This window comes from Myxocyprinus asiaticus, chromosome 10, assembly GCF_019703515.2.
Source record: "Myxocyprinus asiaticus isolate MX2 ecotype Aquarium Trade chromosome 10, UBuf_Myxa_2, whole genome shotgun sequence".
NCBI lineage: Eukaryota > Metazoa > Chordata > Actinopteri > Cypriniformes > Catostomidae > Myxocyprinus > Myxocyprinus asiaticus.
The window spans coordinates 50,641,147-50,657,500 of NC_059353.1; the positions used below are offsets into that span (position 1 = coordinate 50,641,147).

General features: G+C 36.0%; 2 protein-coding genes across 2 annotated transcripts in view; one reads left to right on the forward strand and one right to left on the reverse strand.

Annotated features, from left to right (window-relative positions):
• Positions 1-9,956: 9,956 nt before the first annotated feature.
• On the forward strand, positions 9,957-10,562 carry LOC127447008 (ras-related protein Rab-9A-like). Its single transcript, XM_051708447.1, has one exon. It carries the CDS (start codon positions 9,957-9,959, stop codon positions 10,560-10,562), a length of 606 nt encoding a protein of 201 aa, XP_051564407.1.
• Positions 10,563-13,345: 2,783 nt separating this feature from the next.
• The window catches only part of LOC127447009 (trafficking protein particle complex subunit 2-like), a 3,300-nt gene continuing 291 nt past the window's right edge, over positions 13,346-16,354 (reverse strand). Inside the window, exons 2-5 of the mRNA XM_051708449.1 lie at positions 16,267-16,354; positions 16,042-16,190; positions 14,217-14,298; positions 13,346-14,137 (exon numbers count right to left, since the gene is read on the reverse strand). The exon at positions 16,267-16,354 is cut by the window's right edge and continues 27 nt beyond it. Of these exons, the coding sequence (XP_051564409.1) occupies positions 14,039-14,137; positions 14,217-14,298; positions 16,042-16,190; positions 16,267-16,354 (418 nt within the window). The 3' untranslated portion in view covers positions 13,346-14,038. The remainder of the gene's footprint in view (positions 14,138-14,216; positions 14,299-16,041; positions 16,191-16,266) is intronic.

Below are 16,354 nucleotides of genomic sequence, written 5' to 3' on the forward strand. Positions count from 1 at the left end.
CTAAGATAACAGATTCCAGTCATTTTAGAGACATCATCTAACTATATTTCTACTACCCCGTAATGAATTGCACGAGATGTGAGAGATACTACAGTTAAGAATATTTTATACTTGTCATTTGTTTCAGTATTGACTCACTCATTCATATTTCTAGATGTGTGAGCATAGCTCTACAACTGAATTTTTACTAGTAAGAATTCTAATATACGAGATAGCTGCTACAACTTGAATATATACTTGTCATGATGATTTCCATAAGTGACTCCCATTCATGTATGTAGAGTTACAGAGCTCTTCAATTTAATTTCTATTAGTGAGAATGCAAATGCGAACATTTTACGAATTGAGCAAAGCATAATACAAACTCACTAAGACCTTGTTTATGGCTGGTATTGGTTTTGTTCAATGATTAAAAATAAAATGACTCAACACGTCTCTGTTTACTGACTGATAGCACATTACATGTTGGTCTTGTTTCTCAAACAATTTGTAACATTTGCTGTAACACAGTGCCATGTACTGGATTCTTGAAGAACAGCAGGTATTGTAATTAATGCACATTGTCACAGTATTAAGATGTATCTCGGGTGATCCGGTCACATGTGGTCAGGCCAGACACATCACTGTTGGTCACACAAATGCACCTCCTGTGAGCACTTGTGACATATAGCATCATAAATTAATAAACCAGAAAAATGTCACAAAAGACAAAGCAGCATGGAAAAATGGTGCACCAGGTACAGTTCAAATTTCATCTGCTGTAAGTGCACGCGAAGACACTGAAGAAGATGCGTAAAGAATCTCGTACATGTATATGCTCCTTTTCCGATCGGACAGTTATTTCCTTTTAAAGCCATGTGTCACCAGAGTCATGAACAGTTTAAACTCTTGATTTAGCGCAGCGGTTGATTGACAGATAAGGAGTGGTGCTTCGCTGCATCCCGGACGGTGTTTACAGCGTTTCAAATGTGATTTTAACTACCACTGTATGTGTTTTTTGCGATTTGATCACAAAAGGTTTTGCACCCCATTTACACCTGTATATAGTGCTGATCACTTGCTATCGGATCATCCGAATCACATCCTAATACCAGCTGTAAACGGGGTCTGAATGACCGCTGCCTACATTAGCGAATGCTACAGGACGACTTCCGGTGGAAGTTCATCCCACATCCGTCTCCCCAGTAAGACCCCCAGGATTAAGGTGGATAAAATCTGTTTTCTTCTACATGGAGAGGGTCCGCACATGGGAGCTGCCATGTTAGAGTCACATGACCAGCTGAATACTACTTGCTTAATCTCAGTAACCGTCCTGTTATTTGACACTTTCACTCACTGATTAAAGTAATCATGGCTGACTGTGAATACTACATTTCTACAATGGCAACTGAAACTGAAAAGTACTGATTTTAAATGATGCTACATTCAAGCCGCACGAATGGCGGAAATATGCAATTTCCCGCCAAATCCCTCCCAACAGCTTTAAAATATAAATCATTATTATAGGCTTACTATAGTGAATCTGGGTAAGGCAAAAACATGGTTTGGAAGATGGATTGTTGGTGAATTTGCTCATTAATGAAATGTACGAAAATTACAAGTTTATAGGGCATAATTGCAAGTTTATTTTCCGCAATTTCTACTTTATCTTTCTCAACTGTGACTTTATAACATAAAGTTGATATTGCGAGATTATTTTCCGCAATTACGAGTTCATAGAGCAAATTCAACTTTATCTTTCTCAACCATGACTTTATAACATAAAGTTGCAATTTTTAGATTATTTTCCGCAGTTTCAACTTTATCTTTCTCAACTATGATTTTATAATATAAAGTTGCAATTGCGAGTTTATTTTTCGCAATTTCGACTTTATCATTCTCAACTGTGACTTTATAACATAAAGTTGATATTGCGAGATTATTTTCCGCAATTACAAGTTCATAGAGCAGTTTCAACTTTATATTTATCAACCATGACTTTATAACATAAAGTTGCAATTTTGAGATTATTTTCCGCAGTTTCGACTTTATCTTTCTCAACTGTGACTTTATAAAATAAAGTTGCAATTGCAAGGTTATTTTTCTCAATTTCGACTTTATCTTTCTCAACTATGATTTTATAATATAAAGTTGCAATTGCGAGTTTATTTTTCGCAATTTCGACTTTATCGTTCTCAACTGTGACTTTATAACATAAAGTTGCAAATGTGAGTTTATTTTTCGCAATTTCGACTTTATCTTTCTCAACTGTGACTTTATAATATAAAGTTGATATTGCGAGATTATTTTAAGCAATTTCTACTTTATCTTTCTCAACTATGATTTTATAATATAAAGTTGCAATTGCGAGTTTATTTTTCGCAATTTCGACTTTATCGTTCTCAACTGTGACTTTATAACATAAAGTTGCAAATGCGAGTTTATTTTTCGCAATTTCGACTTTATCTTTCTCAACTTTATTACATAGTTGATATTGCGAGATTATTTTCCGCAATTACAAGTTCATTGAGCAATTTCAACTTTATATTTATCAACCATGACTTTATAACATAAAGTTGCAATTTTGAGATTATTTTCCGCAGTTTCGACTTTATCTTTCTCAACTGTGACTTTATAAAATAAAGTTGCAAATGTGAGTTTATTTTTTGCAATTTCGACTTTATCTTTCTCAACTTTGACTTTATTACATAAAGTTGCAATTGCGAGGTTATTTTTTTCAATTATATAATTTTTTTTAACCTTTCCAGTCAATCAAAATTGCTAGATAAAAAAAACAAAAAAACATTTGAATTCACATTGATACGATTGTGAATCACTTAGAGCAATTTGTGAACTAGATCAATCGATTCATTTAAAAGAATGAACTCAGACGAACCATTTTCTCACAGATTACTTGTCAGCTAATTTTACTATACACAAGAGCAATGTATATGTGATGAAATAATTCAGAACAGAGCACAACTAAGAAAACGTATATTTACTATAAAAAATGTGCATTACTTTTCCATGACCATTCCAGTCATTAGTTATTACTGGATATGCTTTTAAAAGTAATTTTGATTCAGACTGATTCTTTAATGAATTATTTAGACTGATTTGAGAAGCGGTTAGACAGTTTCATTGAAAAGAAATAACTCACGAGAATGATTCACATGACTTTTACAATCTTATTAATATTCATGATCTTATCAGGCCTGAACGTTTTAATATTCCCAGATATTTTCATGTTTTCAGTGACTGTGGGAGGCCTGCATATAACACACACACACACACACACACACACACACACACTTCCTGTCTTCTAGATGAAATATGGCTCTTTTCCACGTTATTGAAATTATTGTGTAACAGATACAGCCATGCAGCTTTACAACAGACCAGCAATTTAAATGAAAGAGTGTTTTCTACCCTTCTCTCCATGCTTGCACTATTTTAATTAAGTGTGTGTGTGGCTTGTTAAACTTTGGCTGGCATGCATGTTGCCTTCATTCTAATGGACTCTATTGCATGTGATGTGCAGGACAGAGAGGAGCACATGACCGTGAGCAGCTGAGAGTAAACTGTGAGTGCATCCTTGTTCTTTCTCAATGGAATTTACTCATACCTTCATTTTGTGTTGTACACTGTTTTTATTTTCAGCAAATTGCATATCGTAATACAGAGATGGTATATAGCCACAATATGTGTTAACATGATTTTAGTGTGATAAAATCAATCACTAATCCTTTCTGTGTAAAGTTAGTTCGTTGCCATGACGATTTACTTTCAAGAAACCCTAAAATGACAATTTTAAAAACTTTTCAGCTCAAATAGTACACAAGTTTAACAGAAGAATTAATGTAAGTGCTTTTATAAAATTATAAGCTTCACATTTTTGCCTTTAAACCCTCCAAGAATTGACCCCATTGTAAGTGTAACATAGATTTTTCCTTTTTTTTTTTTTTTTTTTAACCCTGAGTATTCCTTTAATCGGCTGATATTTAGCATTTTGTTAGTTTGAAAATCTACCAACAGCCTCATCAATGGACCATGACCATTTTTTTCTTCTTCTTCTTAAATTACTGTACTTTTCTGTGAATTTTTAATAAATACAGTGTAAAATAAGTTTTCAATATTTTTATATTTTTGTGCATATCACTTGCTTTAATGAATTCATATTAAATCATATATCTGCGTTATATCAGCCATTGGCCACCGTGCTTTCAAAATATTGGTATCTGCAATTTAAAAAACATTTTTTCCAATCACTACATATAATCATCAGGTTTGCTACTGGAAACATTTTTTTGCTTAATTTTACTTGTACGGTATAATGGGACACTTGCATTTTCTGTGACTAAGGTGGAATATTATTATTGTTATTAATTACTTAATCTACTGCCATTTAAGATTTTTATTATTATTATTATTTTTATAAATTTTTTGCATTGTGATATTTTCATTACAGTTTCCCCCAATTCTTAGAAAAAAAATAGATTATTTAAATTGTAAAGTACTTGCATCATAATTGTGAATGTATGAAATTCCGTATACAACAGCATTTTGTTTATTAATTATTATTATTATTATTATTATAATACAGTAATAAACATTATGGTCTTACGGTAATGAGAATTTCCTTTGAAAACAATGGGAATAATTTAAGAGTCCTCAAAATAATGTTAAAATGTAAAAAAAAATATTTAGGACCATTTGTTTATGCAAAATAAAATTAATCAGTATTTTTGTCTAGTTTTCCAGTATAAATATCTAAACATCCTTAAAACAAGATCAGTTTACCTGAGAAGCAAAATTGTATAAGATGTTTTGTCTTGTTTTCAGAGAAATCTGACTAAATGTAATAACATTTATGCTTTTAACAAGAAAAAAATTAGTTGCCAAAAACTCGATTCAAAGGGAAAACAAGATTATTTTTCTTAGCCCATTGGCAAATAGTTTTTTCTTGTTATAAGTATAAATTGCACCAAATTTGGTTAGATTTCTCTGAAAACAAAACTTAATATCTCATGCCATTTCTGCTTCTCAAGTAATTTTTCTTGTTTTAAGAACACTTTGATTTTTTTGCCAGAAAATAAGACCAAAAATATTTGGAGAATATATATATATATATTTTTTTTGTAGTGTACTTAATACACTTGAATAGATCTTTAATTAAAGTTACTTTTTCAATTGTTTTTTTTAAGCACACATCTCACTAAAGTGTTGCTTCAAACCAAAAAAAAATAAAAAATAAAAAATAAAAAAATATATATATATATGTGTGTGTGTGTGTGTGTGTGTGTGTGTGTGTGTGTGTGTGAATGGTGTAGAAAAATAAACTTAATTCAAGATATATTCTCTGAAGTCTCTAAGTTTATTTTTATACCTTATATGCAAATTGTTTTCTGTTTTTAAAGCAAAAATATAACAAAATTTAGTGTCATTAATGCTTAAAACAAGAAAAAACACTGTCAATTAAAAAAAAATAAAAACAATCTATCTCTTAAAGAAATATTCTGGGTTCGATATAAAATTAAGCTAATTCAACAGGAAATATCGTGTAAAATATGTTTTCAATATTTATATATTTTTTGTGCATATCACTTGCTTTAATGAATTCATATTAAATCATATATCTGCATTATATCAGCCATTGGCCAAAATATTGGTATCTGCAATTTAAAAATCATTTTGGCCGATCACTATATATAATCATTAGGCTTGCTACTGAAAAAATAGTTTTGTTTGATTTTACTAGTATAGTATAATGGGACACTTGGAATATTATTATTATTATTAATAATCACTTAATCTGCTGCCATTACAATTTTTGCATTGTGAAATTATGTTCATGACAGTTAAGCACATTTTAGCTCCAAATGTTTAGAAAAAAAGATAGATTATTTAAATTGAAGAGTACTCATACATTAAAATAGTACTTCCTTGCGACTGCTTTTGTTTTTGCTGATTTTAACAAATGGACACCTCCCATGAATTTGTTAGGCACCCACGATGTAAGGCCTCTCAACTTCAGTGTATCTTTTGGTGGCTTTGTCCCAGCGTTGAATCTTCTCCACTGGTTCTGGGCCAGCAAAGGATGACACAAGTGCGACCTCCCTGTTGCCCTCCATTCCATTCACACTGCCTTGGTACACATCAAAGTCACACAGTATGCCAGAGATTCCCATTTTTAATTTTCCTTTTCCAGTTCACAGGCATCTCCACATTCCTCTTCATATCTTGTATCAGAGTCCTTCTCAAAGTCACTATTCCCATTTTGGATGGCATCAATGACATCATACACATTGTAGATAAGACGGTTTTTCCTGGCTGGTGGCACTCTGAAATGGAATCACTGATTTCACTATGTAACACAATTTTTGTTCCTGGGTAGTAAGTGATATTTCCTAATTGCTTATGCCTCAAAAGTATAGAAAATGGCTATTATTCCCCACAAACTTTGCTTTTGTGACCAGGACAGTGATATTTTGAAATTTCCAATGAGAAAACAGGAGCATTTGTGTCTTTTCGTTCACATACAGTCCGAAAAAAACAACATATGAATCCAAATGAACATGTATTTATACTAAAGTAATACAAAAATGACTACAAAAGATTTAGAAGTGAGTAGTTTTTTGTGATTTACAATTCTACTGTAAATCACTTTCGCGAATCAGCCCCCAAATGTAGTCTCCCATCATGTTCTCGTTATACTGTCCTTGGTAGCGGCGTTCAAAGTCCAGTATATCCTGATGGAAGCACTCGCCTTGCTCCTCCAAATATGCTCCCATGTTCTCGTTGAATTTATCAAGATGAGTATCAAGGATATGGACTTTGAGGGACATCCTACAGCCCATTGTGCCGTAGTTCTTCACCAGAGTCTCAACCAGCTCCACGTAGTTTTCGGCCTTGTGATTGCCCAGGAAGCCCCGAACCACTGCGACAAAGCTGTTCCAAGCCGCTTTCTCCTTACTAGTGAGCTTCTTGGGGAATTCATTGCACTCCAGGATCTTCTTTATCTGTGGTCCGATGAAGACACCGGCTTTGACCTTTGCCTCAGACAGCTTAGGGAAGAAGTCTTGAAGGTACTTGAAGGCTGCCGACTCCTTATCTAGAGCTCTGACAAATAGTTTCATAAGGCCCAATTTGATGTGCAGTGGTGGCATCAGCACCTTCCGGGGGTCCACCAGTGGCTCCCAATTGACGTTGTTCCTCCCCACAGAGAACTCAGTCCGCTGTCGCCAGTCCCGCCTGTGGTAGTGCGCCTTGGTGTCCTTGCTGTCCCAAAGGCAAAGATAGCAGGGAAACTTTGTAAAACCGCCTTGGAGACCATCAGGAATGCCATCATTTTGAAGTCTCCTATGACCTCCCAGCCATACTCATCATACTTCGAGGCGTCCAGCAAGGTCTTGATGCTGTTGTAATCCTCTTTGAGGTGCACCGAGTGAGCCAGGGGAAGAGACGGGTACTTGTTACCATTATGGACCAGCACGGCTTAGAATATTACTTTAGTATAAATACATGTTCATTTGGATTCATATGTGGGTTTTCTCTGACTTTATGTGAACGAAAAGACACAAATTTGCCCGTTTTCTCATTGGAAATAGGTACATTTCAAAATATCACTGTCCTGGTCACAAAAGCAAAGTTTGTGGGGAATAATAGCCATTTTCTATACTTTTGAGGCATAAGCAATTAGGAAATATCACTTACTACCCAGGAACAAATATATATATATATATATTTTCCAGGCTAAATAATCTCAATGCAAATCAATCCCAATCATACTTATACGTTTTAAAGAATTCACCCATTCAACAGAATTCACACAATACTGTCTTGCTAGCTTATTGTGCCCCCTACCTATCATGCTAATAGCACTTATACCCCCCACATTCCAGAACATTATCACCTGTCCCTTGTAAAACTATCAGTCCGATGTCAGATTCCAATAAAATGGCTGAAGGTTTCTTTGTTGTTCTGTCTTTTCTGAGTGCTGACGCAAAAACACTGACTCCAATTTTCTATTAATCTGACTCCAATTGAAATTGAACCTCTAATTGATTTCTGATCATTCTTTTAATTGAACCTTTTTAAGTTATTGATTACTCTGAATCGTCCTAACTTTCATTATCCTTTCATCCGCGTCCCGACTGTCGCTCAGAGTCACATGCCGGCCGATTAATTACATAGATCTCACAAACACAAAATCACCAATCCCGTTCATGGTCAGTGGTTGCAGGTTTACTAATATCATCTGGTTCGACCGCCTACTGCTTGCTCATATCCAGATGATAGTTTTATTTGATGATAAGATACAGATAGTTTCAAATATTGCTACACAAATACTTTCAAATTCTCAAATAAATAATTTATTCCTTAATTCAACTTGAACTTATCATTTAATAATCATTAAATTTTGATTGAAACTCAAAATGGTAACAAAGAAAACATTTAAAACTTGTGAATGATCAAAAACAGTATGTTTCTATTAGTATTTATTTCACATGGAACAGGTGAGAAGTACAATTCATCCATGTAATGTGCAGGGTGCACAGGCAAATTGTGCTACCCCTTTTACCCAGTGTTGTAAAATTACAGCATTGACATAACAAGCTCAAAATCTAATATGATCAAAACATTCAACAGTACCTTAATATCTGCATGATCTAGCCATATTACTAATCACAGGAAAAAAAAAAAAAAAAAAAAAAAATATATATATATATATATATATATACTGTATATATATATTAGGCATTTTACTTACTTGAATGTTGATTTATCCAGTCCAGTAAAACAAGATGATGTGCTTCAAGGCAAGTTTGCAGGTTGTGTGAGTTCATGGCCAGGTGAACAGGCCTATTTACAAAATCTACCATCCAGTAGCATTGCAAGGCTGAACAATAGGACCTATTAGTTGTGTAAATGTGGTCTTAGAGAGAAACAAAATATGTGCAGGTTTATTTTAGTAGAGCTAAAATGTATTTTGTAATATTACAACAGTGGGCCTCACAGGGTTAAGAAATTATTGTACAAGGGGTCTGGGTATCTCAGCGAGTAAAGACACTGACTATCACCCCAGGAGTCGTGAGTTTGAATCCAGGGCGTGCTGAGTGACTCCAGTCAGGTCTCCTAAGCAACCAAATTGGCTCGGTTGTTAGGGTGGGTGGAGTCACATGGGGTAACCTCCTTGTGGTCACTATAATTTGGTTCGCTCTCGGTGGGGCGTGTGGTAAGTTGTGCGTGGATGCCACGGAGAGTAGCATGAGCCTCCACATGCTGTGAGTCTCCGCGGTGTCATGCACAACGAGTCACGTGATAAGATGCGGATTGACGGTTTCAGCAACTGAGATTCGTCCTCCGCCACCCGGATTGAGGCGAGTCACTATGCCACCACAAGGACCTAGAACGCATTGGGAATTGGGCATTCCGGATTGGGGAGAAAAGGGGAGAAAAAATAATTGTACAACAGCATGTTATTTTATTGTAATACAGTAAAATACAGCATGACTGTCATACGGTAATGAGAATTCCCTTTGAAAACAATGGGAATAGTAAAAGTAGAAGGTCCGGACATGTTACGGTAATGACAATTAGGGCATAAAATGTGCTTAAGTGTCCTGAAAATAATGTTATAATGTAAATATATATATAGATAGATAATATGTGGGACCATTTCTTTATGCAAAAAAAAAAAAAAAAAAAAAGAAAATAGTATATATTTTTTCCATATTGATTTGGTACGTCTTTTTTTTTTCAATATTTATCAAGATATTTTTACTACATGAAAAATGAGAACTAGTTTTAGACCCACTTTTCACCTAAAACAATATTACATAGGTTTGCTGTTAGAAAAGACACTAATTTGTGTTAGTTTATCCAAAATTTTGGAGCTTTAGACATTCTTAAATGTTCTTAAAATGTCCCAAAACTTTAGTTTTCAGGTAACCAGGAAGAGGCCAACAACAAAGATCATGTCATCCAAATCATCCCTTCTGAAAGTCATTCTTCTGGGTGATGGTGGCATTGGCAAGAGCTCCCTCATGAACCGCTACGTCACCAACAAGTTTGACTCCCACCTTTTCCACACCATCGGTGTAGAGTTCCTCAATAAAGACCTGGGGGTCGACGGCCGTACAGTCACCTTGCAAATCTGGGATACGGCCGGCCAGGAGAGATTCCGAAGTCTGCGAACACCCTTTTACCGTGGTTCTGACTGCTGCCTGCTGACCTTTAGCGTGGACGACAGTCAGAGCTTCCACAACCTCGACAACTGGAAAAAAGAGTTCGTCTACTATGCCGACGTCAAGGAACCTGACACGTTTCCTTTTGTGGTTCTGGGTAACAAGATCGACGTGCCGGAAAGACAAGTGACAAGTGAAGAAGCTCAGGAATGGTGCAGGGAGAACGGCAACTTCCCGTATTTCGAGACCAGTGCGAAAGATGCAATTAATGTTGCGGTAGCATTCGAGGAAGCTGTGAGGAGAGTTCTAGCCATGGAGGAGCGGCACGAGCATTTGATTCTGACAGACACGGTCAATCTGCATCGGAAGCCACGTAGCGGCACCTCCTGCTGTTAACGGACATGAATTATATGTCTTAATGATCTATTTACATTAGCTATTTAATGCTCGTTGAATGAACTGGAAGAATCTGCATTACAGGGGCGGACTGGGAAGAAAATTCGGCCCAGGATTTCACATAGAAACTGGCCCAAAATTCGATGAGCGGGGGTGGGGGGTTGCTGTCCTTTTCTGCATATCGCTGCCCCCTTCTGCATATCACGGCACATTCTGAGTAACGCGGCAGCCCATTCGGACCCATTTCACGGCCGGCCCACCGGGAAAAGTCCCGGTTCTCCCAATGGCCAGTCCACGCCTGCTGCATTATATTTCAAGATGCACTATCTAGTAAACACTGGGTTGGTTCCTTTGGGTGGTATTCTTGTACGTATATTTACAGTTTATATATATTTTATGGGATTTGTGTGGGTTACAGTGTAAACTTACAGTACTGTGCAAAAGTCTTAGGCACATAAGATGCTTCACAAAAACATTTGTCTTAAGATGGTTATTTATATCTTCAGCTTTAGTGTGTCAATAGGAAATATAAATGTTAGACTCCCAAACATTACTTTTGCAAATAGAAAAGATTAGAATAGAAGAACAGGGAGCCCTGCAACAGATGTCATGGCCCCCACAGAGCCCCCCACTGAACATCGTGTCAGTCTGAGATTACATAAAGAGACAGAAGCAATTGAGACAGCCGAAATAGATAGAAGAACTGTGGAGAATTCTACAAGAAGCTTGAACATCATATCTGCCAACAACCAAGACAAACTGTGTCCAGGTGTACCTAGAAGAATTGGTGCTGTTTTAAAGGCAAAGGTGGTCACACCAAATATTGATTTAGCTTTTTTATGTTTCTGGACTTTGCACGATATTAAGTGATAAACTATTTATGTCATTATTTTTGAAGACATCCTCACTATGCAACATTTTTCACAAGTGCCTAAAACTTTTGCACAGTACTGTATATAATTTTTTCTCCAGCTTGATAGTCTAGTAAAGAGCAAATGCAATAAATACACTGCTAAAATCATTTTCTTAATCAGTATTTTTGTCTCGTTTTCCTGTAAACATACCTGAACATCCTTAAAACAAGATAACTTTACTTGAGAAGCAAAACTGTTTAAGATGTTTTGTCTTGTTTTCAGAGAAATCTGACAAAATGTAGTAAAGTTTATGCTTTTTACAAGAAAAAAACCATTTGCCAAAAACTCGATTCAAAGGGAAAACAAGATTATTTTTCTTAGCCCATTGGCAAATAGTTTTTTCTTGTTATAAGCATAAACCGCACCAAATTTGGTTAGATTTCTCTGGGAAAAAAAGTGTTAATATCTCATGCCATTTCTGCTTCTCAAATAATTCTTTCTTGTTTTAAGAACGCTTTGATATTCTTGCTAAAAAAATACAACAAAATACTCAAATATTTTTATTTTTATTTTTTTGCAATGGACTTAATACCCCTGAACAGATCTTGAATTAAAATGACTTTTTCCATTTTTGTTATTTTTTTTTTTTATATATCTCATTTTAAGCTTAAATCTCACTCAATTTTTACTAAAAACCAAAAGTATAAAATTCGGAATGGTGTAGAAAAGTAAACTTAATTCAAGATATATACTCTGAAGTATCTTAAGCTTATTTTTCTACCCTATTCGAAAACTGTTTTCTGTTTTTATGCAAGAATCTAACAAAATGTATCAAAAGAAACATTTTTTTTTCAGACGGCTGAAAAAGTGGGCGGGCACTGTTGCACTCTTCTGGTGGCACCGAATTTAAAGGGATAGTTCACCCAAAAATGAAAATTCAGTCTATGGGTGTTTCTCAATTCTAAGAACGCGGAGAATGGACTTGTGTGCTTATGAAGACCAGTCTTGCCAAGCTACCTTGGAAGAACAAACTCAGAAGGACAGGAGGACGCAGAACGCATCTATTGCGAGCTTTGAGATGTGCTGCGATATTCCTGTTGCGCAATTAACCATCACAGCACATTTGAATCCAGTGAGAGAACTACTGGCATTATCACACCAGTGAGGTTTTGCAGGACTAGTGACACGTTAAAAGAATAAAGTCTGTAAACCTTTGTTTTCTCCATGTTTATTACTGTATTAAAATTATGCCCCAAATTATTTTTGAAGTATAATGACCATAACGAGTATAGCGAGCTAACAGCAGGAAACTCTTGAGGAAAAATCAAAACAAAACGATAAATGTCCTTCGTCTGCCACTGTAGTACCGAGTTCTTGCCCACAAGTCACCATCCGATGCAACCTCGATTTCAAGGACACATCCAGGTAATTTCCTGCATTCTCGGTACTTGCGTTCTTGAGGATTGGAATCGGACTTCGGCAATGAATGAGGACGCAGAACGAGTCCACGAGAATGTAATAAAACAAACGAATGCACATTGAGAAACAGAACAGAACTTACTAAACATGTCTGAAGAGTTTGCAGTCAAAGAATTGATGCATTTCTATGCCCAGCCTTATTTTTTTTAAACGGTGCCAGTTCACAGTGGACGGAGTTACCAGCCTGATGCTGAAAATAGAAAACAAGCAATCGATAAAATGAACCATCGCTCGTCACTGCTGGTTAGGACAAAAACTCTGATTACCATAGAAAATATACATTTATCACACGTCATTTGCTGTCAGGTTAGGACACGATGTGACTGTGGCTGCCTGTAGCCTCCTCTATGTTTCTGTTTGATTTACGAGTACTCTGTTAAAAAAAAATAAGGCTGGGCATAGAAATGCATCAATTCTTGGACTACAAACTCTTCAGACATGTTTAGTAAGTTCTGTTCTCTGTTTTGTGTAGCTGTGTTGTGTCCTGTTGTCATTATCGCTGTGGAGGACCTGTTTTTAGATAAACAAAACAAGCTTTTGCTTGAACGCCCCAATGACGCGAGGGGGCTGCGTGAACTGTTGCTCTCGTGTCCGTATCATGAACACACACAGGAGATCAACGGTCAGTGAACATTTTCACTAAATAATACATTAGATTTCAGTTTATTTCTCATCAAATCTTATCGTATGCTTTCATAACAATCATGAGTCTCATGGATATAATTTATTAGACTTCTGAATTATACTTTTGTGTTCTTTTGAAGCTTGAAGAGGTGGTCACCATAAACTGCCATTGTGACATCACTGAGCACAACATTTACTCACAATTTCTCCCTTTGTGTTCAGAAAAAGAAAGAAAGTCATATAGTGTTATAACAACACAGGAGTGAGTAAACAATGACTGAATTTTCATTTTCGGGTGAACTATCCCTTTAAGTACTTCACCTTTCCAAATATTCCCATTATTCCCAGAACTTCAGAATTCGTTGCACAACATCAGGTGGTAAATGTAATGAAATGATCCCAGTTGTATCCAAAATAATAAGATAGTTTAGACAACACACCTGTATATTTATTATGCATGAGGGTAAATTGAAAGCACAAAAATGTACACATTATATGTATAGTCGTAGAGAAAACAAATCAGCTAAGGAGATGCTTCTTCCCAAGGAACTGAATTTTCCTGTCGAAGGCTGTGGAGCGGATCGGAGCGTTGGCTTCATAGAAGGGATTCATTGCAAACTGTGTAAAAAGACAAAAGTTTTTAAACAAATTCATTGCATACATATGGGATGTCAGTATGACATACGATTTGCTGTACCTTGATGTACAGGTCATACACATCGTTGAAGAAGTTCTTGATTCCATCCTCTTGTCGAACATCATGCAGCATGATAAATCTCATATGTATACAAGCAAACATTAAGGAATAATCATTGAAGCTACACGGTGAGATCAAAAGTCCAATATTATGTAGAATACCTTACAAATCTGGAAATCAAGTTTTAGGATTTTTTGAGTAAGTTAAAAACTAAGTTATGAAGAAATAATTCTGTATTTAAGGTTCTTCACTATTTTTAGGTCACTAATTGAATGAAAGCAAAGGTTCCTATTGGACATAGACTTTTGGAGCCCATTGTACATACTCTTAAATTATCTAAATAGTTTAAACATCAATCAATCTTTATCTGTCTGCTTATCATTTATTTATTTGTCTGTTTATTTCAGCCTGTCTGTCTGTCTCTCTGTCTATTTCTCTGTCTCTGTCTGTTTCTCTCTGTGTCTGTCTGTCTCTCTATGTGACTCTATGTCTGTTTGTCTCTCTATCTGTCTGTTTCTCTGTCTGTCTCTGTATGTGTCTGTCAGTCTCTCTATCTGTTTGTCTTTATCTGTCTCTCTGTCTGTATGTCTCTCTATTTGTCTGTTTGTCTCTCTGTATCTGTCTGTCTCTATGTGCCTGTCTGTCTCTCTATCTGTCTGTCTCTCTATCTGTCTGTCTCTCTATCTATCTGTGTCTATCTGTCTGTTTGTCTCTATCTGTCTGTTTGTCTCTCTATCTGTCTGTTTGTCTCTCTGTATCTGTCTGTCTGTCTATGTGTCTGTCTGTCTCCCTATCTGTCTGTTTGTCTCTCTATCTGCCTGTTTGTCTCTATCTGTCTGTCTCTCTATCTGTTTGTCTCTATCTGTCTGTCTCTCTATCTATCTGTTTGTCTCTATCTGTCTGTTTGTCTCTCTGTATCTGTCTGTCTCTCTATGTGTCTGTCTGTCTCTCTAGCTGTCTGTTTGTCTCTTTTATCTGTTTGTCTCTATCTGTCTGTCTCTCTATCTATCTGTTTGTCTCTATCTGTCTCTTTCTCTCTGTATCTGTCTGTCTCTCTATGTGTCTGTCTGTCTCTATCTGTCTGTCTCTATCTGTCTGTCTCTCTATCTATCTGTTTGTCTCTTTCTATCTGTTTGTCTCTCTATCTGTCTTTTTGTCTCTCTGTATCTGTCGGTCTATGTGTCTGTCTGTCTCTATCTGTCTGTCTGTCTCTCTATCTGTCTGTTTGTCTCTATCTGTCTGTCTCTCTATCTGTCTGTTTGCCTCTCTGTCTGTCTATGTGTCTGTCTCTCTGTATATCTGTTTGTCTCTCTATCTGTCTTTTTGTCTCTCTGTATCTGTCGGTCTCTCTATGTGTCTGTCTGTCTCTCTAGCTGTCTGTTTGTCTCTTTTATCTGTTTGTCTCTATCTGTCTGTCTCTCTATCTATCTGTTTGTCTCTCTATCTATCTGTTTGTCTCTATCTGTCTCTTTCTCTCTGTATCTGTCTGTCTCTCTATGTGTCTGTCTGTCTCTATCTGTCTGTCTCTCTATCTATCTGTTTGTCTCTTTCTATCTGTTTGTCTCTCTATCTGTCTTTTTGTCTCTCTGTATCTGTCGGTCTATGTGTCTGTCTGTCTCTATCTATCTGTCTGTCTCTCTGTCTGTTTGTCTCTCTATCTGTTTTATTTAATGTATCTGTCTGCCTGTCATTTATTTAATTTGTCTCATTATTTACATATCTATTTATCTGTCTGTCTGTCACTTTTGATCTTAGACTTTTAGAGCCCATTTTACATACTCTTAATGATCTAAATCGTTTAAATGTCAATCAATCTTTAATAAGGATATGACCAGCAGTGACAAATGCAGACACAGACCATTCATTGAACTTGTCCACAGTCTTCAGGTACATGTTATTGGACAGCCACATATTTTCATCAACTAGATCAAGAGCAGCATGAGCGATGAACTGATTCAGGTGTCGGTGGTCATCCTGTCACAAGACATACAGCACTAGTTAGTCATTACTCTTATCTAGTAATGTTAGTTAATATTCACATAACACAAACCTTTGATTCTGTCTTTCCAGGAGGGAGAAACTCCATCTCAAACACTGGATTATCATGATGACCCACCATAACAAAATAAAAACTGCCT

What these genes read in the sequence shown, in the direction of transcription:
- LOC127447008 (XM_051708447.1), top strand. Translation starts at nt 9,957, where the DNA reads ATGTCATCCAAATCATCCCTTCTGAAAGTCATTCTTCTGGGTGATGGT.